This window comes from Pygoscelis adeliae, unplaced genomic scaffold, assembly GCF_000699105.1.
Source record: "Pygoscelis adeliae isolate BGI_AS28 unplaced genomic scaffold, ASM69910v1 Scaffold480, whole genome shotgun sequence".
NCBI classification, from domain to species: domain Eukaryota; kingdom Metazoa; phylum Chordata; class Aves; order Sphenisciformes; family Spheniscidae; genus Pygoscelis; species Pygoscelis adeliae.
Genome location: NW_008823926.1, coordinates 112,489 through 136,843, shown reverse-complemented (window position 1 = coordinate 136,843; position 24,355 = coordinate 112,489). Strand labels below are relative to the sequence as shown.

Genomic DNA, 24,355 nt, shown 5'->3' with positions numbered 1-24,355 from the left:
CTTAACAGGGCAGCGTTTGGGAGGAGGCGGCAGGTGGCAGATGCAGGAGACTTGCAAAGAAAGCAAGACATCAGGCAGGCCTACTCCCTGCTCTGCCTGCAGACGATCTGTGCCGCTGCTGAAATGATTTCCCGTCTCTGATAGAGTGAGACTTCCGTGCAGGAGCTCAGTTCTGCGCCTACACTGTACCAATAGCGCACTTTTCCTACATTTTACATCTGAAAACTATTTGTTGTAATCCTGCATGAGGACTCATTGCTGTGACTCATTTCTCGGTGCATACTTTTGCTGAACACGTAGAAAGGAAAAAAAAAAAAACTTACAAACATCTCACTATCCAGGATAATCAACTCTGGGATAAACGAAAACCACAAATAGTGTAGAAGACAAATCCAGCTTTAAGAAGGTAAGTCGATTATTTTGCTGGCTGCAGAGTACAGGTATTTCCAAGCCAGCAAAGCACACTTGGGAGTCATCTATGCGTGTCACATGGCTAATCCATACCCAGGACAAACAGAGATGATTCCTTTAAACCAATACAAAGGGAAAGCGAGCGCTGACATGCAGAATGTTTTCATCTTACCAAGTATGGGCTTTTGGAAGGTTGTCTGTGTTTGCATCTATTAAATGGATGGTAAACAGTCTGGGTCCTGCAGCGCCTGTAGAACCTTACAGACAGACATCCTAGTTAATGCACTTCAACAAAACATCATTCATGCACACAGATTCTGCTACTTATAAAAAGGCAAGAGAGAAGATTACAGTTCCAGCTGCAAACATAAGTACGTCATAGGCTAAATCTGTAGATCAGATTTGCAGCTGATGAAGGGATGGCAGAAGCAATACCGCTGTTCGTGACAATTAATTTGCAGACTAGTATGTTGGAAAGCTGCTAAGTTTTACATTAACAAAGTTGCACCTTCAAAAATGAAGAGACTTAAGTGCAAGAAGGTTTTCCTTGTAAAACAGAACTGTGTATTTTAATTTTGAACATCAGTTTACTGTCAGCCAACAGATGGAACGTTACCAGGAGAATCACAACAGCCTAGGAAACTGCTACCTTTTCTGATGACAAAAATTGCAATTTTCAGGAACTTGTTTTAAAATCCAATGGTTTGTTGTCAAACAATGAAGGGAATACAATTTTAATGTGAAAAAATTGTTTGGTCAACTCTGTAATCATGTGCATGCTTGCATGCAATTATTTTAACAGTCTGCAGAGTTGTAGGAGACTGATAAGCTAATATTGACACCAGTGGAAATGCGATGACAGATTGACCAGCTTGTATCGTTATCAGCAACGGCTAAAGTGTTCGCCATCAGCAGAGCTGCTGACAAATGAAAAACTGCTCTTGGGATCAAAAGTTTTTACGTGCTTGAGTTATTCAGCAATACACTGATGTTCTACAAGGGGCTAGTAAATTCCAGACGATTTTTATCTCTTTCTCCCACCACAGATTAACTTGGCCTCCACATCAGTCACCTTGTAAAGCCTTGAAACCTTGAAGTGGAACACGCGTCGAACCCGTCACAAACTGCAGCAGCCTTGCCCTTCTTTCTTCATCAAATGTTTCCACTGCTTGCCAGAACCACTTCACAATATTGCTATCTGCCATGCAGTGCTTTAGACGTGTGTTTGACTTCCAGTCGTTCAGGTCTATCTTATCCAGGCCTCCTATGATTAGCTGTTCAAGGATTAGAAAATGCTTCAACATTACTCATTCGGAGTAATTTCAGGTTTGCAGCTATAAAAACATACACCCAACCATTTCACGAAGCCTAGCATTCTTCACACGCTTGAACCACCTTTTTGGTGCACGGTAACGCTCCAAAACAGTTTGGAACAGGCAGTAAATCTGTCCAGTTAAACTGCAATGAAACTGGCCAAGGAGTACACTTACCAGAACCAGAATTTTCACAAGAAACGAGAGTCAGAAGCCCATTTGAGACCTGCTTTGTTAAATCTATCCTACCTGAAAAGTACAGCGTATCTTTATGAGGGTACAGCACAGACTTGGAAGAAGGCATGCCATCCACTGCGCTACACAACATCATTGTCCTGAAGCAGGTTTGTCCTAGAGGTGCCAATACCAACTACGACAGAATCCTGCTCGGTTTATGGTAACATCCTAGTTGGTTTGTTGTTCCACAACAAACTACAGAAACTTTGCATCTGTTTTCTGATGTCGTTTGTGAGAGGCTCTGACTCAGACCAGACATATTACTTCAATCTCTTTCCCAGATGACACCAGGTTGCAAAATACTGTAAAAGGAAGTCACTGCTGGCCATGAATCTAACCACCTCCCCTGGCAACGACAAATAAACGGCATAGAGAAAACTTCATCCCTCAAACCAAAATGTGCGTCATATTCTAAATGTCCCATAATATTCCATATTGAGGATCACATTTCTGAGAGCAACCATTTAGCAGTTGCCTTTTTGTGCCACCGAGACAGCACCCACTTACACTCATTTACATTATTAGGACAGTTGTGACTGTTCTGATGCAGACAGTATTTAAATATTTAATGGATTTTTAATCTGCCTTTTCAAGCAGCTAGCAAATGGAATGCAATAACTTCATGGGATTAATCAGTACGCACGAACAACTAGCACGAAGCTAGTGCTTCCAATACCAGAAATAGTCCATATTCCACAGGTTGCCTTATTTTTTTAAAAAGGCGAAACCAGAGGAAAAATTGCTCTAACAGGAATTATTTTAAGAGGCAGCATTCTGCATCTCAGGATTAAATGAGAAGACAAATTAATTTATATTCTATATGCTCCACACTTCCATTTTAGTCCCTGTAAACCATGCCCTGCATGAATACAGAAACAGCCATGCATGAAAACAGTTACCGAAGAAAACAAGTTCTGGGGTAGATAACACATTAGGTCTTGCCAACCATTCCTCAAACTTGCAGTACTCCCTCCCTGCTCAGACCACCTGCTTTAAGCATTAGTCCTTGGTTAGACACCACAGTGTATTTGTCTTTCCCTGTAAGTAGCCCTCTCAACAACGTTAACCCCAAAAATGTCTAGAATAAGCCAAAAAGAGTTTGGTTAAACAAATACACAGCTTTCTAGTACGTAAATTGGAATAAGTTTTGTGGGTTTGTTGTTTGTTTGTTTGGTTGGTTTTTTAAAACCAGTGCTTGGTTGTAAATCAAACAAGTTACGAAACAATATTCCATGTGGATAAAACATATACCTCAAGTTCCTTCTGGTCAAAAGGCTTAAGGAGATGTTGAGGAATAAGTTCATTAAAACCTTTCTGCAGAGCCAGAAACTGTGCCTCTATTCCTCTCATAAATCGCCAGTTTACATACAACCTGGGGGGAAAAAGAAAAAGTCAGGGATGATGAGCTAGATAGGACGAGGCTTTTCATAGCAGAGCTGGAAAATGCTCGTTTTACCAAGGAGCTTGTTTTAATACATAAATTTTGTATTATGAAAGAAGTGCTTATCAGTTCCTTTTTCCATCAACAATTCATTACTGCACCACCAACAGAAAAACCAAAGTACAATTCACAGCTTCATCTTCCCAGGTCTTACAATAGGGCATTTTGTGAAAACGCTCATGTCATTTACGACTCGGGTATTTCCCCCCAAAATACTTATTTCACTAGTTTCACTATATAAAAAAAATTAATCTGCTTACTACCTTCTTCCCATTACATTTGCAGGATCTGTTTTTGTTCTGCAATACCTGACATATTCTTTCTTGTTCTCTTCTGTCACTGGAATATTCCTGCCATTTGGTTTGAGTTCATGCTGTAAAATCCGCCCAAAAGCATTGTGCTCCACACAAAAAGTATGGTCCAGAACCGGGGTGATATCGTTCTCTCTGACAATGGAAAGATAAAAGGTAAAGCTAGTATTTTTGACATTTGGATAACTCTCAGCAGTGATGCTGACAGTTTGCTATTTGAACACTTAAGTCAGTCTTCAGGACAAACCCAGTAACTAACCATCTGCATTTCACACCACTAGAGAAATATTGCCACAGTCACCAATTTCCATGGAGCTTAATGCATGTTGAAGAGCCTGACCAGGTATGAGTCATCCATCTAATTCTAGTAGTACTCACAATAATGAATTAAACCCTATATACACAAATGCACACACATATATATATACTATTTTTATGTATATACACACAGAGAGCAATAAACTGATCTGCTGTCATTTATCAGCGTGAAGCACAGAAGAGATCGCATGCAGTGAATTTCAATGACATCAATAACTTCAAATACAAAGCAGAGTTGAAGAGTCCCAAAGCTACACCGAATGGTGGATTTTGTTCTGAACTGTAGTGTACAGAAGTCCAAGTTAATTCCATTTATTTCCTTTTTATTAAAAGTTGGTTTTCTCTCGAACCAGGCTGTACTTCCCCTCAGAACTCTGTCCTGAGTTTGCATTTTGATATTGTGATATTCTACCACACCCGTACAATGTTTAATAATTTAGTATCTGCTTTGCTGCAAGGAGAGCTAACAAAGAGTTTGCAATAAGAACTTTTCCTCAAGTACCTTGAGCTTTCTGACATAGAAACAGTAGTTTAATAATTTAGTGCAGACCTCCCCCATTACAAGATTTTTGCAAACATTTTCTATAAAGCGTTATCTCACTGCTGCCAACATATTCTACCCCATCTTCTCTACAGCAAGGCAATATATAAATACAGTACTTACAAGATCCAGACTAAACTTTTGTGTAATTCTGGGTCAACAGATTCCAGATCGGAGAGCTGAATGGGTTTACCCAGAAGCTGTTTGTAAAAGGGAACCGTGAAACCCCCATTGATATAGTGTCCATGGAACACAGCCAAACCCATTATCCGACCAACAAAATGGAAATAAGACAAATGGTCCTGCAGGGAGAGAGGAGGGAAAAAAATCAGGCAGCGGGAAGACACTGACATCTTGTGGTTATATCTGCACCATCAGTTGTATGTTCAGTGCAAGTTATCTGCAGCCCTCTGGGCAAGAGGGGCCACCATTTTTCCTCATAACATAACCAAGAACAGAACCATTTAATGATTAAATGCCTCAAACAAGTCTCTGTGCATTACCTGACTAACAAATTGGATACAAGTCCTCTAGACCTCTCAAAGGGCAAAACTCAGGAAAAGAAAATCCCCATGAAATCCCCAGAATCCAAGATACAACAATTCCAAATAAATTAGTTTGTCCTCTGTTTAACTGTCAAAATCGTTTTGCTCTTGAGGAAGCAGGCCATGTGCTTGTTTCCTTCATGTCTTTCATGTTGCTTATAAACTGACTTTTGAAAACTGAGGCATAAGTCCTACGGTTGAGATTCTTCCAATCTATCTCCCCCATCTTACAGAGCAAATGTCAGGAAATGTCACGTCAGGAAAAATTCCCCTGTACTAATACAGAATTGCTGCTCTTTTTAGGGTCTGCATCAATACAATTCCTCCAGTGAGAAAAAAAAAAGCAAGCACAGCAGCTTGCTGAGAAAGGGCAAGCAAGGCATACAAGCCCCTAGAGTCATGGGATGAACACTGCTTAGGATGCAATGCTGTTTACACAACCGCCTGCATTCACAGTGAAGATGAATTTCACCTACGTGTATCTTCTCAGAATCATCGTGCATCCTCCTCAGCCTGAGGAGTCTCAAAGGAATCGGATACTTCTCAAAGAATACCTCCTCTCTCCTGTTTTACATTTCTGAACAAAACCCCTCTGCTTCATACTGTATCAATATAAGACTCGTTAACACATTCTTATTCTGCTTTACCCTTTGTTTACACTCTTGTCATGGAAGAACAGCTACAACAAAAAACTGCAGGGGACCTCTGTTAAAGTAGGTATGTCACTTAGAAGTTAATACTTACAGGATTGATAGAAGAGTCTGGATTGATTTGCAGCATGTAAATATTATCTGTGGAGTACTGGAAGAGTCCATAATAGGGATTCAACATTTCATGGCACAGTAAATACAACCATTCTCTGCCAAAAAAAAAAGTATTTTAGAAGGGTGCACTTCCACTTAAGTTTCAGACAACACAATTATCGTGAATCATCAAACTAGTCATCAGTTACGAAAGGCTTATTTCAAAATCGGATCACATTGTACTGCCCTCCATTTGCAGACCAAAAAGGTATGCTTAAAAACCCGTAAGTGTCTTACTCCACTCACAGGCAGACTTGTTTTAGTTTAGAAGTACTGAAAGGATTAACATCAGTTAGAGAAGCTATAGCAATCTGTTAAGACGCCATCAACAAATTGAGTCTGAACAAGACTCACTTCCAAAAAAATCTTGACTTTGTACAGAGTTCAGATATTTGGAGACTAAGAGATCCCCTCCTCTGCAACCTCTACAGTATAAAGAAATATTCAAAAAAATCTGTTGGTTAAAATCAGCTCAATCACTTTAGAAAAGTCTTTAGAAAAGCTGTTTTTCTGCAAATGCTTGATGACTAGAGAATCTCTGCTTTCAGCAGAGAGCCCAGAAGGGGCAGAGAGACGGAACACATTAAGAGAGGAGAGCTTAGGTAAATTCTCTCACCTCAGTAACAAACAAGGACTGGAATGGAACTAAAGCTATTTCTGACCTCCCAACTCACCATGACAAACACCCCTTTATTATTAAATTTGGACACCCATCCCAGGTCCAAAATATTCTGAGAGAACTATCAACTTTAATGCTTAGAAGTGGAGCAGTACTGATCTGAAAAGAGTCTGTTGCAGCAAATGGGCAATTATGAAAGCCATCAGGGCAACAGGATGTCAACAGCAGAGACACTCAAGGTTGCCTCGGGTAAGGCAGCTCAGAATGTTCCAACTTCTTTCCTTTGTCCAGCGATGGGTTACTGAAAGACACCTAAGTGGGTGGTGTAGCCTTTGTTTAGGATTAGTTCATCTCCACTCCTGCTCCAACAGATCAGAGGACTCTCCTGAATGTGGGAAAAGGAACCCCTGTTGTCTTGCAATCCTTTCACTGGAAATCAGACAGGTGTATTTAACAGAACCTCTACTGTGATTTGGATTTTACTTCAGAGTCTATATGCTCCTTGAAAGACCTCACAATTCGAGCTGATCACGCTGTCACTGATGAAACTGGGGCCTGTTGCTGGGATCAGCACTTTCTGCAGTAAGATCAATAGCCTATCCTAAACAAGCCTTTCACACTCGCTGGGTAATGGTGATGAAAACAGACTACGTATAGGGAAGAGGGGAAACAGAAACACCTCAGTGTGGCATTAATTCCAGTAATGTTCCCAAATCCAAGGCAAACCAAATCATTTAGTACGAGCCTTTGACACCAGGAGGGCTGTGGGACAACCGTTAAATCACATGCTTCCACTTTCCAATCTACCATGAAACCAAGACTGAACCTACAACCACTACCTATAAACTAGATCACAAATAACTTAATTCCCTTTCAAATTATCTGTTCATGGTATATTTATATCAGCCACAGGTCACTTTAAAGACAATTTTACAGTTAAAAATGTCAGACAAACCCCCAAATCTCACCTTGCTACTCCTCCATAATCCAGGCCTTCCTCTCCTCGAAATTTCACCATAAGCCTCTTTTTCAAGTCCTTTGGCCTCATCTTCATGATCTGACGGTAGGATTCCTGTATGTGTATTTTCACAATTAGACATTTTATTTCCTTCCTATAATTAAGTCTACTAAGATGCATTACTGTGATACATAGATTGGTACTCAACTACAAAAAACCATTCTGTTAAAGTGCTAATCTGAAGCAAACTCCAATGACAACTCTGTAACACTTGGTGGTATTCACCACCTCTTTCGTGAAGCAGACTTGCTATAATCAAAGATCAGTTTTACTTAACTCTTGAGTTACAAAATAGCTACTAATAGTAGTAAAAAGTCAATCAAATACCTCAAATATTTCCTCTCTGGATACTTCAATGCGGCAGTGACCAGCCTGCGGTTGCTGAAGAGAGAGCTCATGTCTAAGAACTTTCAACTTTTGTACCAAGTCTCTTTCATATCTTTGTGCTGGCAACTCCTCACCGTCTTCTACTGACCCCTCATTTGGAGCTGGCAGAGGCTGCTGGCTGGGCTCTTTTAGCTGGCATTGATGGCTGTGAAAGAAAAGTAAAATATTTATTCTGGAAGCATAACAATAAGGAATATGTAAAACAATGATGGAAGAACTGATTAAGCTTCTCTAAGAGGAACCTTAAGTGAACTGTATATTTAGCTGGGTAGCTTCTATAGCATCATTACCCTACATGGAGGGACATAAGGAATACAGATATTTACAATAAAGAGTTTCAGCATTTTTCAGCTCAGTTTTTATACGGCAATACATTGTGGAAGGCTGTGGAGCATGATCACTGGATGCTGACTGAGCAGTAATTAAAAAGTTCGCGTGGTATTTCTCCCATAGAGTGACAACTTTCAAGAGTATAACACGAAAAGAGACCTCTAACGGACAGCTTTATAAATGGAACTAACAACGGCAATGAATTTTATTCCAGCTCCATGCAAACTAAAGCTGGGGATTCTTGACACAGTAAAAGCACTGCATGTATGGTTATTAAAAGAGGAAGAGGTACTTGTCCCAAATAGTTGCAGCTTCATACATTCAACTATCCTTCCTTATCTATCAGTGTTTTATTTGCGTTGTGGAGCAATGATTTTTTAGATACAGAGATTCCCCAGCTGGCTTCAAACACAGACAACTCAGATCCAGGAAAAAGTGTGATCTTGGGCACAACAAGCACTGCCAGGCTGCTTCCAGGGTCAGTTCTGTAACAGTTCAGCTGCCTTTGCATGATGCAGAGCTTGAGCTTATTAAATCCTGCTAAACCCGAGCTGGCTGTGCACAGCACCAGGCAACCAGACTCCAGCTGGCTTTATATTCCTCCTGTCTGGAGCTCACGGGAGCACAAAGCCAGTTCAGGTCTAGCATAGCTAGCACAGAGCTAGAACTGCTAACCCAGGCAGGCATGAGCTGACTGCTGTGGAACTGCCTGGCAGATCCTCTACCCTACACCCCAGCATTTCCAGAACTGCCTATTCACTCCAGCACAGCTTGGTGCAATTTTGTCAAACCAGCTCAGAGATCAGTGCTGTGCCGAAATAAGCAAGCCCTCCCTTAAACTTGAGGACTGCAAAGCATAGTAAAAACATTTTTGAAGAGTCTCTGCAAAAATCTTAGATAAAACCAGCACTGAGAACCGATGCTCTGACCCTGGCTAGAGCATTGGTTGCATCTGTTCCCCAATATCTTTATCATGCAGTTTTTCAGCCCCCCATGGCTCCCAGACTGTAGTTAAAATTGGACAAAAATAAAAGGTTTAAGAATCCAAACTTGATATGAATTATTTAGCAGGCAAGGTTCTTACTTCATGATGTGATGTAGTCGTGGATCTGTGAATTGTGTGGTTCTGTTGTTATGATCTACAAAATATATTCTTCCTGAAACTGTACTTCTAACTTCCCAACCTGGAGGCAAAGGTCCTAGTTCGTCACAATTCACACTGTTAAGGTCTCTAAGGAGAAAAGCAAACAAAATGTTAAAGCACTTCTGAAGTTAAGATTAAACCAATTCACATTCAGGGGAGAGGGGGGAATGAATTTGGTGCTCAGTGATTCCAGGCTATGAAAGTCTTAGGAAGGACAGAACAGCTATTTTAATGCTTTTTAGAATCCTCAGTCTAAGCAGTGCAACTCCCTATGTATGCATGGTACATGGATAGAAAGATAAATCAGCAAAACACCTTCTGTCTTTGAGAAGCTGTGAAAATAACAAAGCCATACAGCTTACAAGTAACTTCAATATGCAACATCATCATTTAGGTGATGACAGGGCTTCTGAGGGCTGTAAAAGGAGGAAGAGACATTTTTCATAGCAAAAATTTCAAAGAAAAATTCCCATTAACACTAATGTGATCCACGTGCAGAAAACCAAACAATTAACCAAAGGCCTCTGCACCAACCACTGTCTCCAAACACCCAATAAGTTAAGAGGCTAAGGCAGCCAAGTACTACGATCACCTATCACCTAAAAAAACCCATCACCTCTTTAATTAGACAAGTTTAGAATCCTATTTGACTGATAAATCATTGAGAGTAAGGCTTTACCAACACATTCACCCCCTTCATCCTAGATATATTTTGGGTATCATTCTAAGTGCTGCTAAAGGTAGTCGCTCACTTTCAGGTAGTGGTTGAATTCAATACATAGGATGTATTTACACCTAGAAAACTGAAAAGACTTAAGGCCCCAGCCACCTAATAGAGGAAAACACTAAGAGTGGCAAGAAAAGGAAGGAGGGAAACCTGAAGATTATTTTTAGACAGAAAAGCTATTGTTAAATAAAATATTCTCTAGACAGCTGGCATGGATTCATCTTATTATCCAGGGTTGAAGACACCACTCTACGTATTTCCTTACCTAAATCTAACCATGCAGCATCACTATAAATGAGAAAACTGTGAGGCTTTAGAAAGGTAGAAACACTTCGTACACCAAAGGCTTCAGTGTCACAGTGTGTGTAAGTCAGCAGGAGATCCACATGCAGACAGACAAGCCTTTGTTAGGCTCCTTAAAGAAGATTATGGTTGTAACCATTTGTTTCAATCAGCTGTGCATCTGAAAGTACTATAGAGATCTGATTACATCAAGTTTTAACCAACATCTGTGCTAAAAGTCAAGGTTAGGTTTTTGCACTGCAAGTTGCTAGTATGAAAGCCACCTTTAACTAAAATAAGAGTGACCTGTGACTCACAAGACACTGTTGTGTCCACTTACATCGCTGGTCCTGAAAACCTGGCTCTAAGATTTGTTGAGAGAAGCAGCAATACCTTTCATTAGGCCAACCAGCATCACTTGATGAAGGGACAAGGCTTTGGGCACGCAAGCCTGACATGAGTGACATGAACGAATGAGCACTGTCATTTCTTCTTCCAGCGATACCAGCTAATCTAACATCAGCTATTTTCTCTCTCTCAACTTTATTTTTCATATCCTTCCATATACTGTGGTTTTATCAACACTTTTGCCTACACTATTTTATATCATTTTTCTAATATCCTGTATGTCATTCATGTATTATCCAGCCAGCGCAGGAGCTGAAGAGTTACAAACTTAGTGTTTCACTCTTGAATCTGGTATGCAGGTGGTCCAGAGAAACAGCCCAGATTCAGAGCTCCTCAAGGAAGAGCGCCAGACCTTCCTTGGATACAAAGACCTGGATTAACTGCAGGTTAAGGTTTAAAGAGGCTTTACTAAATTAATCATGTGGAGGATTCAAATTTTCTAGCTGCAAATCATTGGTCTAAAGCATAAAAAACCCCAACACCACTTCAAGTTTAAAGGTGACAAGTAATCCCTGCTTCAGTTATACTTTAGTGAGCACTATTAGAGCAAAAGTTACAAGTTCAATATTCAAGGAACAACGGCTTTAAGAAAGTAGTTACTTTTTTCTCCAATTTGCAGTCCAAACTGTTTTCATACAAAAAAAAAAAAGATTAGGTAAGATTCAGAAATCTGTAGCTGCACCAAAAAACAAAGTCACATTGACATCTTAGGAAGAATTTGTCAAATGGGAGTTCCTGAAGGACTACGTATTTTTTCCCTTTTGTTTTACATGATTCACAAGTAAATAATTCTTTCTTTCAAAAAGAACAATCTTTAACGTTTGGTGAAAAGGTAACTAGAAAGATCCAAAATTATTCCTCTGCTCATAGCTCTCCCTTTACATTTAGGCAGGCCATTTCATAGATTTTTGCTCTTAAAGATTCAGCTTACTGCCATACACCCTCCCCCCCTCCAAAAAAAAACCCCAAACACCTTGACTTTGTAACTATAAATACATACCTTGGTATCCTAGGGTCATGCCATGTGCTAACTCCAGTCTGTGTGTGCAAAAAATAAACCTGTCCCTGTACCGTTGTTCTTTGTTCTATGAAAACGGAAGTAAGATTATTCTTAATTACAAATCTGAAAAAATCAGAATAAGCAGTTTGTTCAAAGCCATTAGCATATTATCTTTCTGTCAGAGCTAGGAGAAAGTACTTGAGCCATCCCACCTGATCTCTTGCAGCATGGACTGTTTTGTCCCTAAACACTGTCTTTGCAAACTTACTTGACTACACGTTTCAGTGTTCTTTTTGAAACACACAAATCCATGCACAAGTATGTTTTAGTTTGCAGTTTTATTTTTAGATTTTGAGACAACCCAAACCCCCAAACTGGATTTCTTTACTCCTAGATTTGGTGTGCTCTTTTCCGAGATGTAAATTCTCCTTAATCTTATCCTCCCTAATCTTCTGTACTACTGGCTTCTTTGTTGCTTTTATATTTTCCTGATCTTTTCTCAAACGTGGGCTCAAACCTACACAACATGCCAAGGGGGAAGGAAAAAATAGCATTACTGCTCTAGTTTAAAGAGCTCTTTACATTCGGTCTCCCTAGATACACAGCCAAGATTAGCAGTGAATTTTCTGTAACAGCATCATACCACAACCTCATGTTTAATTTACCATCAACCCCTCAGTGTATCCTGGCATAGCCAACTGCTAATTAGCCAATCTCAAACTCCCACCCGCACTGCTTAGTTCCTTTTCCAAAATGCAGACCATTAGATGCATGTGGATGCTGCATGTTTTAACAGGCAAACCATATCTATATATTAAAATGGGAGAATTTTTCTCTGAAGTCTTTTGGAAAAAACTTCAATGTTATAGTTCTGGAAAACTCTTACCGTAGCCTTCTGGTAGGTCAGGCGACTGGTGACCATGCGGTCTGTTCTGAGGTGTCTGTACATGACCTCTGACTTCAGGAGTCCGAAGTCGCTGTGCCTGAAGCCTCTGATCTTGACTGGGGGACTCTACAAAGCGACAGTTGCCTCCGCCAGCAGCCCCCGTAGTGTCTGTATACGGTGCTGGTTCCTCCATAAAACAGCTCAGCGGCCTTCCTGGTCCGGAATCTTCATAAACCGTTCTGAAAATGGGGAAACTTCAAGAGTTTCCATCACAGAGAAGCGAATGTGGAAATAACCGTTTCTCTCTCTCTCTCCATTACTTCAAGTAGTGCAACTTTTAACCCAAGATATGCCACTTTTGTAATGTTTTTATACCCCAAATTTATTATGGACATGCCAGAAACACTGGTAACAAAAAATACCAAGTCCTACCCAGCTTAGCTTACTTTCTTCAATTAAGTATCCAGCTATAACCTTATTACCTGATACATACTCCCAGACAATGTATTAGTCACACTGATATTTACTATTTCTAGTGTTAATTATATTCTTTCCACATATAAACCATTTTTCTAAATAAGTGTAAAGAAAACAATCCTTACCCTTCATTCTCCAAAAGCCCTCTACAGTCTACTACAGAACCTCCTGTGCCTATTCTGTCCCGTGCCTGTAAACTGACTGAAATAAAAAAAACAAACACAAGTTAATAATAAAAGAACAACAAGTTCCCTTAAAAACAACATAAAGCCAAACAACCCAGAATATACAGGGTAAAATATTAAGGAAAGCTATATCCTACACACGAGAGCACACCACTTACCAAAACTCCTTCTATAACCCTAAAGCATTACTGATTTTTTAAAAGTGGAGAAGAGAAACCAGAGGCATCACCACATCAAAACTTAAACTGAGTCTATTTCTGTAAGTAGGAAACATGTCAGGCTTTACATCTGTGTTTCATGACAATCCAGAAAGGTAAGCTGGAAAGAAATTACTCACCACTAGATGTCATCATTACGGTGAGAATTTGGGTTTTGCCAAATATATTTATGTATCAATGAAAAGCTTGAGTTGGGCGGGGGGCAGAAAAACATAGTAAGATGGGGTAAATTAGCCGTAAAACTAGCACTGCCTTGTTGAAATTTGGAAATGCGTTACACGAGTCGAAGGTATTAAAACAGCAATTCGCAAAATTTCTTTGAACTCCTCCAGATGCTCTTTTCCACATAAGATTCTCTTTGCCCGTCACCTTGGTTCAAATGCAGTGTTTCACAGTAACATTTACCCTTCCAGAGCTGCATTAGAAACCTTGCCAGATGCATTCCTTCTTTTTAATATTGTTTCCCATTATCAACTGAGAGAAAACAAACTCCTACATAGGAGTACAATGAAAATTTTCAGTTTATGTAATTTAATCCCATTGAAGTCAGAAGAAACAACACAGAAAAGGCACAGAAGCAATAATGACTACAGGTTTCTTTTTTAATACGTTTGTCCATATAGTATATTTACCCAAGAAGATGAAAGTTTAGCTGAGAGTATTCTTACCCACTATTTGGCCTCGTACAGCATCGGTATCTGTGGGATTTAGTTTGCATAGATCCAAACGCTGGTCTGCAAATGAGAATAGGAAAGATCAACAAAACACTGTGCGGGGGTGGGGGGGAGGATACTATTCACTACTCAGATACAAGGCACCGAAGGTTCTTGATTGCACCAGGTAGGAATTGCTCTTACATCCAGTATCTTTTAGCCTGCTGATGGCATTGGAGAGGAGTCGGACACACCCCAGGAAGCCAGCTCCCTGTTTCTTGTGGATTTTTTTATGGTTCCATACACTGATGGTTATGGAATCTGTCTTCCCAACATATCTAGAAAAATACATATTGGAAGAGTAATTTTAGAAAAAAGAACCTCTTTTTACTCCACAGAATTTATGCTTTATTTGGTACAAATTCCGATACATTTTAGTGCATTGGTCATACTGCTTTATTATAAATACAGAAGTGCTTAAGCCTGAAATGGTGGTGTTAATGAATTACTGCACTATGATTTCACACAGCGTGTTAAACTGATATTGCTGCAGCATGAATTTAACTACAGACAGCCTCATTAAAAACTATGCAACAAGCCGATTAACATACAAATCTTTAAAATTTATGTTTCTAATAATATGAAGAAAATAAATCACTACAACAAGGACAATCTTTTGTAAAGGCTGGACTGCACCACTCCAGTAGAGCTTACTCTAAGCAGTTGTGCTGTGCAGCTGACACACAAATATTTCCAAATTCAAATGCCTAAAAGCAAAGTACCACTCCTTTATTAACAGGTAATCTCTTGTTGCAAAAAATCAGTCCTCCTCAGCAAATGCGACTCTTCTTGCTAACGCAAAATGAAGTTGCAGTGCCAACCCTTGCATTCCATTTACTAGATAAATCTCTGGAATATTGTTTACTTATGACCTTAAAAACAACTCACAGGTCGTAATGCTGGTTCCATTTGGGGTCCAATGTGTTCTTCACAGTGTCAGTTGAATGGCACTGACCTGACCCATCAACAACTATTTTTGCAAATGGGTCAGGAAGTCCTGTGGAAGGGAAAAGGTGCTATTAAACACAGCACTTGTTGTTTTGTTTCTTCCCAGATAATGCTATCATGAGCTTCTGCTTGTTCACCCCCCAAGAAAGGAAAGTTGCCATTCTCCTAAAACTATTTTAGTAAATCCAAAACAGAGAACTGAGTTCCTAATTAGATAACATACTTCTGTCATATAGATTGATATCTGCCATAAGTTGTGAAAGTTCTTAGAAAACAAAAGGTTAAACGTGCTTCATTTAACAGTGCATACCCACACATACTCATCAGTAGGCATTTTTATTCAGTCCTTAACATAATACTGAGACTGCAGCACAGATACTTCACTCGTACCCTTGGCATGCTGTACAAATAGAGCCGTCTTTGAGATGGATGCTCTTGGTACCCCCCCACAGAACTGTAAGCAGCAACCTGCTTGTGGTCTCATCAGCCAGACTTTCAACTAGAATTTGTGAGTCCTCGCTCTTTCCAATCCTAGAGTCTATGCTATCTAAATACAATTCAGGGTAACGCCTACTCATGTAGTAATGCAATGTTACTGCAAGAATGGAACCACAGAACCAGTGACATACCTAGATGAGACACGACAGTAATGCACAATCTACAAATAAATCTGATAAATCAAGAGCAGAAAGTTATACAATTAGGGCATACTTACTGAAGAAATCTTTCTTTGCAAGATTCTTGGCACATAATACTGCAAAACAAAATATCAGATAAAGAAATCTTAAAACCATAAAAAAACCCACCAACTTTCCGGCAATCATACCAGCTACAATACTACCTGATCATAATTCACAAAAAACCACCTAAATATTAAATGTGAGCATTGGTTTCTTTATCAGTGATTGGAATATGTATTTACCTAAAGAAAAAAATGCCTTTCTTTTGTTCTATTGTTAAAATATATAGAAGAGTTAATGAAAGTCCCTTTCAGTTAAGGCCTCCTAATTTTCTGCACTGCATGTTTATACAAACGCTAAACCAGAATTTCGTTGTGTTCTTTCAGAACAAGGACTAAACAGTTTCTGAACAAGAATGGTTCTGGGACTCCTGGAGGAGACCTCTAAGTCCCACCAAATGTAGTGCAAACTCCTGCTCTTTGCACACAAAAGGTACGTGATACACCATAAACCAAAACAGGTGCGCTATAGCAGCATAAGCAGTTTGCAAATACAAAAAGGTTTTGTGGTAAGTATGACAGGACCTCACTCAGGAGAAAAAAAGATATAGTGATAAAAAATTGCATCGATGTGCTTTCCCTTGAAAGGGCCACAGATGAGACATCATTTCCCTCTCTCCAATTCTACTAAATAGCACAGTAGTTTAAGCAAAAATTAGATCAGGAAACTCACATCAATCTTCATTTCTACTAGGCCCATTACCAGCTACAAGCCTAATTTTGCTTTTCAGTAAGGACTGCTCAGTACGATCTCAGCAATCCAAGTTGTTCAGTATCCATTAAACTCATAACACGCCATGAAAAGTAACTACAGAGCCAAAGATGAAAATATTAGAGCTCTAACTTACCTAAAACTAGGATCCAAGAGAGGAAGATAACTATAAAAGACCTAACTATTTTTGAGGTAGTCTCTTTTCCACCCAGTTCTGATCTTTCAGCATGAAAATGAATGCTCAGAAGATACTCAAATGGCCATTTCCCCTGGTACGGACCCCTTCCCATCTCTCTTCACCTTGCTCCTGACTTACACTCGGTCTCACCTTAACTCTATATTGAGGAAAGTGAAGACACAGTAGCAAAAATATGGGAACAAATATATATATATATATTTTGTTGTTGTTTTTTTAAACACTTCTACTAGAATTCCACCTCTCAACTCCAAAGCAACGTTCCTCACCTAACATAGCAGAATAAGAACTGCCTCACCTCACATGTCAAGCAAACAGACCAAAGTAGTCCACTATTTAACCCAGATGTTCATGGAAAAAAATACACAAATCCTCTATCTTAGTAATAATTAAAGCAGCCACACCAGGAAACTATTTTTAGAATGGATTAAAAATTACTTATTTCTTACATTGGCAAACTGCATAATTAGAGAAAGCTTCTCTTGTGGATTTTTTTTTTTAAACAACTGACCAAAAAAGAGAAGTCTGCAGGACTACGGCAATTCAATTTGAAACAAAACAGGATTACAGAATCACCATCCGCTGTTCTATGGAAGCACGACAGAGCAACCTTTAATTTCCTCTTCCTGTTGTGAGTGCTTCAGAGGAAAAAATACCAGAAAAAACAGGGAATAAGTACAGGTAAAATCAGAACTTGTATGTTCTAGTACTAGCCAAAAGGAATTTTAAAGTTCCTGTGAGTGGTGGTGCTTTTCTTTTTTTTTTAAAATCAAATAACTCACTTTACTTCCCCATCCCCAATGTTAAGAATACATTACTGAGGTGGGAAAGTATGCCATCTGTAACTATCTGCATATAGTCTGACTATATAATTATTACCTTCATTCTATATTTCAGGTGTGCTTTCTAGAGTGAACTAGCAGCGTAAGTTTCTAAAGCTATTATTGAAGAATTCTATTTTTTCATTTAACTCTTTTCCCTCTGCCACAGGCTTTCAGTCTACAGTAGAGGAGCATGGCTGCCAATTTTCCAGTTGGAGCCTGTGAAACCCTCAATTTTAGGTTGCAAAAATCATTACTCTTTCTTGTAAGAAAAATATTGGCACAACAGCTAATAGCTGAAATAAACCTTTATGGAGCAATCTCTACAATTAGCCTGCCCAAGATGGACCACTGGCATTGTTCCACTGTTTGCATATTAAACCCCCTAGAGGAAAAAAATATTTTCAAGTGCCCTGTCACTTAAAAGCCATAGATTTCTAAATTCCAGTAAAGAAGCAGGTGACAAAGGTCAGCAATGGGAGACTTGGACATGAAACCATGCCAGCGGCAGAGCAGACAGCCCCTCCCCGCTCTGCAAAGCTGCGTGTATGCCAGATTTTCTTCTTCAATACATTGCCTCCGAGAGGACTTCAGCAATACTGCTAGCAGGATCTGACTAGCTGCTATTTCAAGCCCGAAACCCGTGAACTCGGGTAGATTTAGCTATAAAAGCTTAAAAAGTTATTAATTTTATCCCTGCATCAGAGGCAGTGCAGGAGAATGGGATGGCTACTTATCTGCAAACCAGGCACCTGAGACACGCTTTGCACAAAACCCATTTTTGCCTACTTTTCGTCTTTCCGAAGAGCTTTTTCTTTTCGTTTTTCTTTCTTTTAAACAAGAAAGGTTTAGGGCTTGTCAGAAGGAGTAATCTCCCTGCATTTGTTGCAATGTTACAAAAGGTACTCATTCTCCTGACTTGGGCATTTACATTCTGCCTTCTCAAAGTCAACCGACTTGTTTCAGCTTGACATAGTATTTGTTTATACTCCGCTCTGGATTGCTGCACAGCACTGAAGAACTATTTTTTTTAATCCAACAGATCCCAAACAACACTGAAACAATGTCTTTACATCTAGATTGTAATATTTATAAAGGGATGGGAATGTTTTTTTCAAGTAGCTGACATTATTGAGATAATTTCAAAGGCCGAATTAGCCAGCTGGGTAGAATACTAGTGTGAAAGCATATTTGGCAGGAGGTGAAGGAAGGACAAGCCTTATACGAAGTCAGTATTCACCCTGGGGATGTCTTCAATGCAGATGTAACTTGAGTGAGTTGAGTGGTTCTCCCGCCAGCCCCCGGTTGTCCACCCTGCTTCCAAAGCAGAAATGAATCATCTGCTGTGGTTCAGGAGGTGCCGCAGGAGCAAGCTACAGACGGGTGTAGTAAGGAAAGCACAGAGTGGCACCAATGTCTGAACAACCCGGCCGAGAATTGCATCAGAAAGCTGCTGCTTTTTTTTTTTCATCACCGAGACACCTATCTCTGCAGCAAGACCAGCATTTTCAGAAAGGAGGCAGAGAAAAGACAGCCTGGGTGAGGAACCATTTCAAACATCCCCGAGTAAACAGACCCAGCCTACAAAATCAAAGCCGTCCTGTGCAAGTTCCTCCTCCTGAATTGTCAGCGGTCAAAGAATGGCTGCTAGTCTGCAAGAGAGTCCTCACACTGCTGTCTCTGCATCAACACCGGATTTATTCACACATAACATCCCGTAGCACAGTGCTAAGATGCTACAACGATTTTCAGCCGCACAGTGTAAAAACCAGGTAGTTGTGTTTTGGGACTGGGGGTTGGGGGGGAAGATAAGCAATGAAAATGTTCCGTAGGTCCCAGCCAGTACCAATGCAAAATAGCAGGCAAATTTGCTCCTGGCACCGCGTTCATTCACACTTTGTCAGTTAAGGGTAAGAGCCTCCTTGCTCAAATTAAGGACTTTTACACGTGGACAGGATCTGAGCTAACGACGGCCTTCAATTTAGTACTCAAGTTAATTCTGAAGAAAAGACAAACCAGCAGTACATCCACATCTTCCTTAGGAAAGGGGGGGGAAGGTCATACTGAATGATGATAGCAAATACACCTTTCAGCCATCTTTGGCCTTCCCTTTGATATTCCAGGTTAATCATTTCTGCTTGTACAAACAGGCAGCTAGATTCTAGGATACATTTGTTTTACTTTCTGACAGAAGATAAACACAGGCCAGCAGGCTGATGACGTAGAAAGGACTTTACTTAATATTTACTTCTGTGCAGACCATCTTTAATCATAGAGATATGTAGCATAATCATTAAAAGCATCACAGGTTGGTTGGTTTGTTTTAAGATATAAGCAAGAAGCAAAGAAGAACAATGAGGCTTTGGAGGAGAGAGGAATATAGATCTTGACATAAAATGAAACCAAGGTTACTGCATACCATTGAAAAATAAAAAAGGCCACAAAGCAGGTCAAATTTGATGCATCCAAGTAATGGAAACATCTCTGCTAATGCTTCAAAGTCTGCCTAGCTTTTCACTTGTGAAGCTGGTAACCTCTGTTGGAGGTAGGGTTGTTCCAGCTCTACTGTACGACAGCAGGACAGCCCCCTGCATGCTAGCTTACAGGCTGGTTTCCACAGCAAAACTTCTGCCATTATGAAAAACAGTTTTTAGAAGGTTACATGGCAAAAATAATGTGCTTGAAGTCTAAAAAAGCCTCCAAAAAAAAAAAAAGAAAAAAGCAAATATCAGCTATTTACCACATGCTGCTCTAACGCCGCAAAGCACCGTGGCCCACAATTAAAATCTTTGCTGAATCTGTTATGTGAAATCACGTCTCGTCCAAATGGTTCAGCATATTTTGTGGAAAATACTCTTTATACCACAAGTCACCCCTTCTGAACCGGCTTTACAAATGACTCTGCTTACGGTTCATATTCTCTGCACATAAGTTTAAATGAGACTTCACTGCAGATAAACGTCTGTTTTTATTTCTACTACTAGGCAACCCATGAAGTTTGTAAGTGTTCTGGTTTTTTTTAAGGGTGACAATCACTTATATTCGGTAGGGTACAAGAGAAAGGGTTTAATGGGAAAGGAATGATGGCTGAAGGCACCAAGTGTGTAAAAATGCAGTTTCTTTACAGCTAGCCACATCACTGAACTGAAATATACCACTTTATTCACAAATTGGAGTTTAAATTGTCACCACGAAGGCCAAGGTTTCTATTCTAGTCCTTTTTCTGTTTGCTTTAGGAATACTTTTGGTCTTTCTCTTCGTCTGCTTGAGACTGAAATGCATAAATCCACGGACTGCTTTAACTTCTCAGTAACCGAATCTGAATCACTGCAGCGCCTAGCATGCAGAAAAAGATAAACAAAACTGAAGTCTTCCGTTACATTTGCCAAATAAGCCAATTAGCTGCACAGAAATAATTTTATGCAGACGTGTACACTGAGTGGCCTTCACTATTAGCGTCGTGGTGCCAATGAGATTTGCAATCTGACACGTAAGCCAACCAAAAAACCCCTGAGACCCCTCAGACTTCAGGACCAGCACGTATCATGGCCTGACATTGGAAGACTGCCTGAACTCATGCTAAAACAGATCTTGACTAGCAGATTAAAGCAATGCTTCATTAAAAAACCCTCAATTCTCAAAGAGTTGCTAGATTTGATACACGAAGCCTTTTTGTGGCCCTTTTGTGTAGGCTGCAGTAAAAATCAAAGCCTCTTTTCAAGGCATGCCTTCCTCGTGGGTTGGAACTTGGCTTCGTGTAGTCAGTTGCAAACACTAGACAACTTTGAAGAGATCTTCAAAAAAACACACACCCAGAAAAAGCCATTTTTATTAGTCCATTAACATGCCATTAAAGTATCTACTTAGCCAGGAATCAAAATTCTGTCCTACCTAAGCAGAAACCCGTCACGAATGAGAGTCAGTCCTCATAGCGCAAACAATACCAAGTTGCCAAAACAGAAGAGTTTCATCTCCAGGATTCCTAAGAATTACTCAAACTGAAAAATCCTCCTGGCCACTGACCAACAGTAAGTCTTCATATACCAGCAAGGGCTCATTTAGTCCTTAATAACGTAATCATTTAAAAAACAGTATAGGACTATTGGAAGAACAGGACTCATTAAATCCCCAGTTAACTGAGACTGCGTGCAACACAAGACCAGTAAAGCAAGTTCAAGAATGAACTGACTGACATGTAAAACTTGGAGAAACAGTAAGAGTTATGGAATTAGCTGAAGAACTTTGCAGGGATAAAAAAGGGGGATCAATAGGAAGCTGAATTAATGCTGATGTACAGAATCGGAGGAAGGCACACAAATCAGAGAGGTGGAAATAAGCATATCCAATTATCCCTCATACTAACTCTTCTTTCTCCTCTTCCCCCTCTGCTCACCCATAGGAAATGCCCGAGATAAAGGCTACCTCCCAGATTAAATCTTTCATTAAATCCTAGCTATTACATCAGTTTTCTTACGACTTTGCTATACCTTCCTCTAATCCAGGCCAAGAACCTTTTCATATTCTCTACACAGTCTCCCATTTCCTAGATAGACATAAACCCCAAGCATGCCCGACTGCTTGAGTCTTACAGACATGCCCTCAGCCCAGCCTCAGCTCTGAAAGCAGAAGATGCCCGGAATTTATTTGCCCCGTGTACCACAGGGCAAGTTCCAGCTACGTTAACTTCCTATTTCTCACTCAAATTGTAGTTCCAGGGGCTTTTTTTCTTTTTAAAGTTTATTTTTTAGGGCAAACCTTTCATAAACTGCTGCTGCACCACCTTCAGCTAACCATTTTTCTTGGCCCTACAGTGACTCCTTAGCTGTAAGAAATACAGCCAGAAATGCTGGGGCAAGAGCAAGACTGGTGAAGCCTCCTCTGTCATCAAGAAGATGCCCTTGAAGCACCGTCCTCCCTCACATCCTTACACCTTTTCTTTGCAGACTGTCTCCCAACACGTTCAAAGCACAACCACTTTCTTAGAGAACTGGAATTCAAGAGGTAAGTTAGTTATTACTGCCTCCATTTTACAGCCATTCTCAAAAAACACCCTATCAGTTACACAGTTTTACCAGAGAAAACATTAACAGAACATAAAGTCATTTATATCTGCTGTATGGTTTTTAAAACTCAGTCTTCCACCCCCATCGACACATCTGCCAGAACCACAACCAAGTAGAATAATAATTTTGTAGAGAGAGATTCCCCAAATTAAGTCAAATTTTTCCTTTGTTAAAGCATCCACAAATGGTCTCCCAACTCTCTGAAAACAAAGTATATGCTCAGGCTTCAGCTCCAGTGTCAGCTTCTGTATACTCTAGTAAGAAAAAGAAATATCTGGAAAGAACTCAATTTCTGTTAAAACCACACAGAATAATATCCCATTCTCAGGGAAAATACAATCTCTTAGCTGACAGCTAAACAAAACAATTTCAAGGACAAAATTCCTACTGGAAATACAAAATGGCATTTTACATTTACTCCACTCTTCTACTACTACTACACTTGTGCAAGTTGTAGTTACTGGGATCAACGCAATTCTGGCTTTCTTCCCTTACATCTCTTGTATCTCCAACCACGTGCACTTGCATTGAATAATTCATATTTTCAAGCAATTAGTGTCTATCGAGATAGTTTTATCTGCACGGCTTGCACATACTTGTGCTCACATTTTGAAACAGACACTAACATGCGCTGTGCGACATCATCGCCATAATAAAGTTAAAAACATGCCACAAAACTATGTGGCTCTATTTTCTTAAGTTACATTGAAACTAAGGAATAAATCCATGCTGAAGTCTTAATACTTCGCTTTTATAGTTACCCAAGCACTGAGAAAGCATCTGGAAAAAAATTCCTAAAGCATGAAAAACATGTTCCTCCACCCACATGCACTCATAACTCAGATTCCAAACTGAATTTTGCTAACATTGCCAAAAATATTTTGTACTTTTAACACTTGGAGTTTTCAAAGCACCTTTTTCAAGTCTCTACAAATGTCAATACCTAACAGGACCATATACTCAACCTAACATTGCTCACAACAGGGCCCAGGCAGAGCTGGGGATCAAGCTCAAACCTCGCCCTACTCCCATACGCCCAGTAAACAAAAGGTCCTTTCTAGAAATACTGTCCAAATCTTCAGACACATAGATTTGTTTCTCTGGAAAATGCCAGACGGGCAACAGTGAATTACTAATCAAATATACACCCCCCTCCTCCCCCCCCAAACACTCTAGGTATTACTTAGGCAGAAATTACGTATTAAATAGTTGACACTGCTGTAACGGAGAATGAGAGCCCCTGCGCAGCACAGTCTACTACTCAGCCAGCATTTAATTTAGGTGTGTTTAATTTAACATGCCTCTGATCTCCACTTTCGTCAGTTAAATGCATAAAGCGTTGAACACCTTATTTTCATTACCAAAAAGAGGCTTATAAGGACTCTCCCGTGCAGGTGATCATTTGCGTACTAATTCAGTACATTAAAGGCTCTTCCAATAAATATTTTGTTCACTATAAAACACAGAAATTTAGATTCCCCTTCTTCCCAGATATTCTCTATGGGGCTACCCATACCACTGTTATAACTGTATGTTTTATAACCAGCTTGTGAGACTCACGT

At 39.8% G+C, this 24,355-nt stretch overlaps 1 protein-coding gene across 1 annotated transcript in view; it reads right to left on the bottom strand.

Moving 5' to 3' along the window:
- SMURF1 (SMAD specific E3 ubiquitin protein ligase 1) overlaps positions 1–23,435 on the bottom strand; it is a 25,774-nt gene extending 2,339 nt beyond the window's left edge. Inside the window, exons 1-17 of the mRNA XM_009320778.1 lie at positions 23,420–23,435; positions 15,978–16,016; positions 15,203–15,311; positions 14,459–14,592; positions 14,270–14,335; positions 13,324–13,399; positions 12,722–12,960; positions 11,836–11,920; positions 9,359–9,505; positions 7,885–8,089; positions 7,508–7,611; positions 5,862–5,976; positions 4,696–4,874; positions 3,711–3,848; positions 3,213–3,333; positions 1,484–1,685; positions 584–659 (exon numbers count right to left, since the gene is read on the bottom strand). Of these exons, the coding sequence (XP_009319053.1) occupies positions 584–659; positions 1,484–1,685; positions 3,213–3,333; positions 3,711–3,848; positions 4,696–4,874; positions 5,862–5,976; positions 7,508–7,611; positions 7,885–8,089; positions 9,359–9,505; positions 11,836–11,920; positions 12,722–12,960; positions 13,324–13,399; positions 14,270–14,335; positions 14,459–14,592; positions 15,203–15,311; positions 15,978–16,016; positions 23,420–23,435 (2,051 nt within the window). The remainder of the gene's footprint in view (positions 1–583; positions 660–1,483; positions 1,686–3,212; positions 3,334–3,710; positions 3,849–4,695; positions 4,875–5,861; positions 5,977–7,507; positions 7,612–7,884; positions 8,090–9,358; positions 9,506–11,835; positions 11,921–12,721; positions 12,961–13,323; positions 13,400–14,269; positions 14,336–14,458; positions 14,593–15,202; positions 15,312–15,977; positions 16,017–23,419) is intronic.
- Between the last annotated feature and the right edge of the window lie 920 nt (positions 23,436–24,355).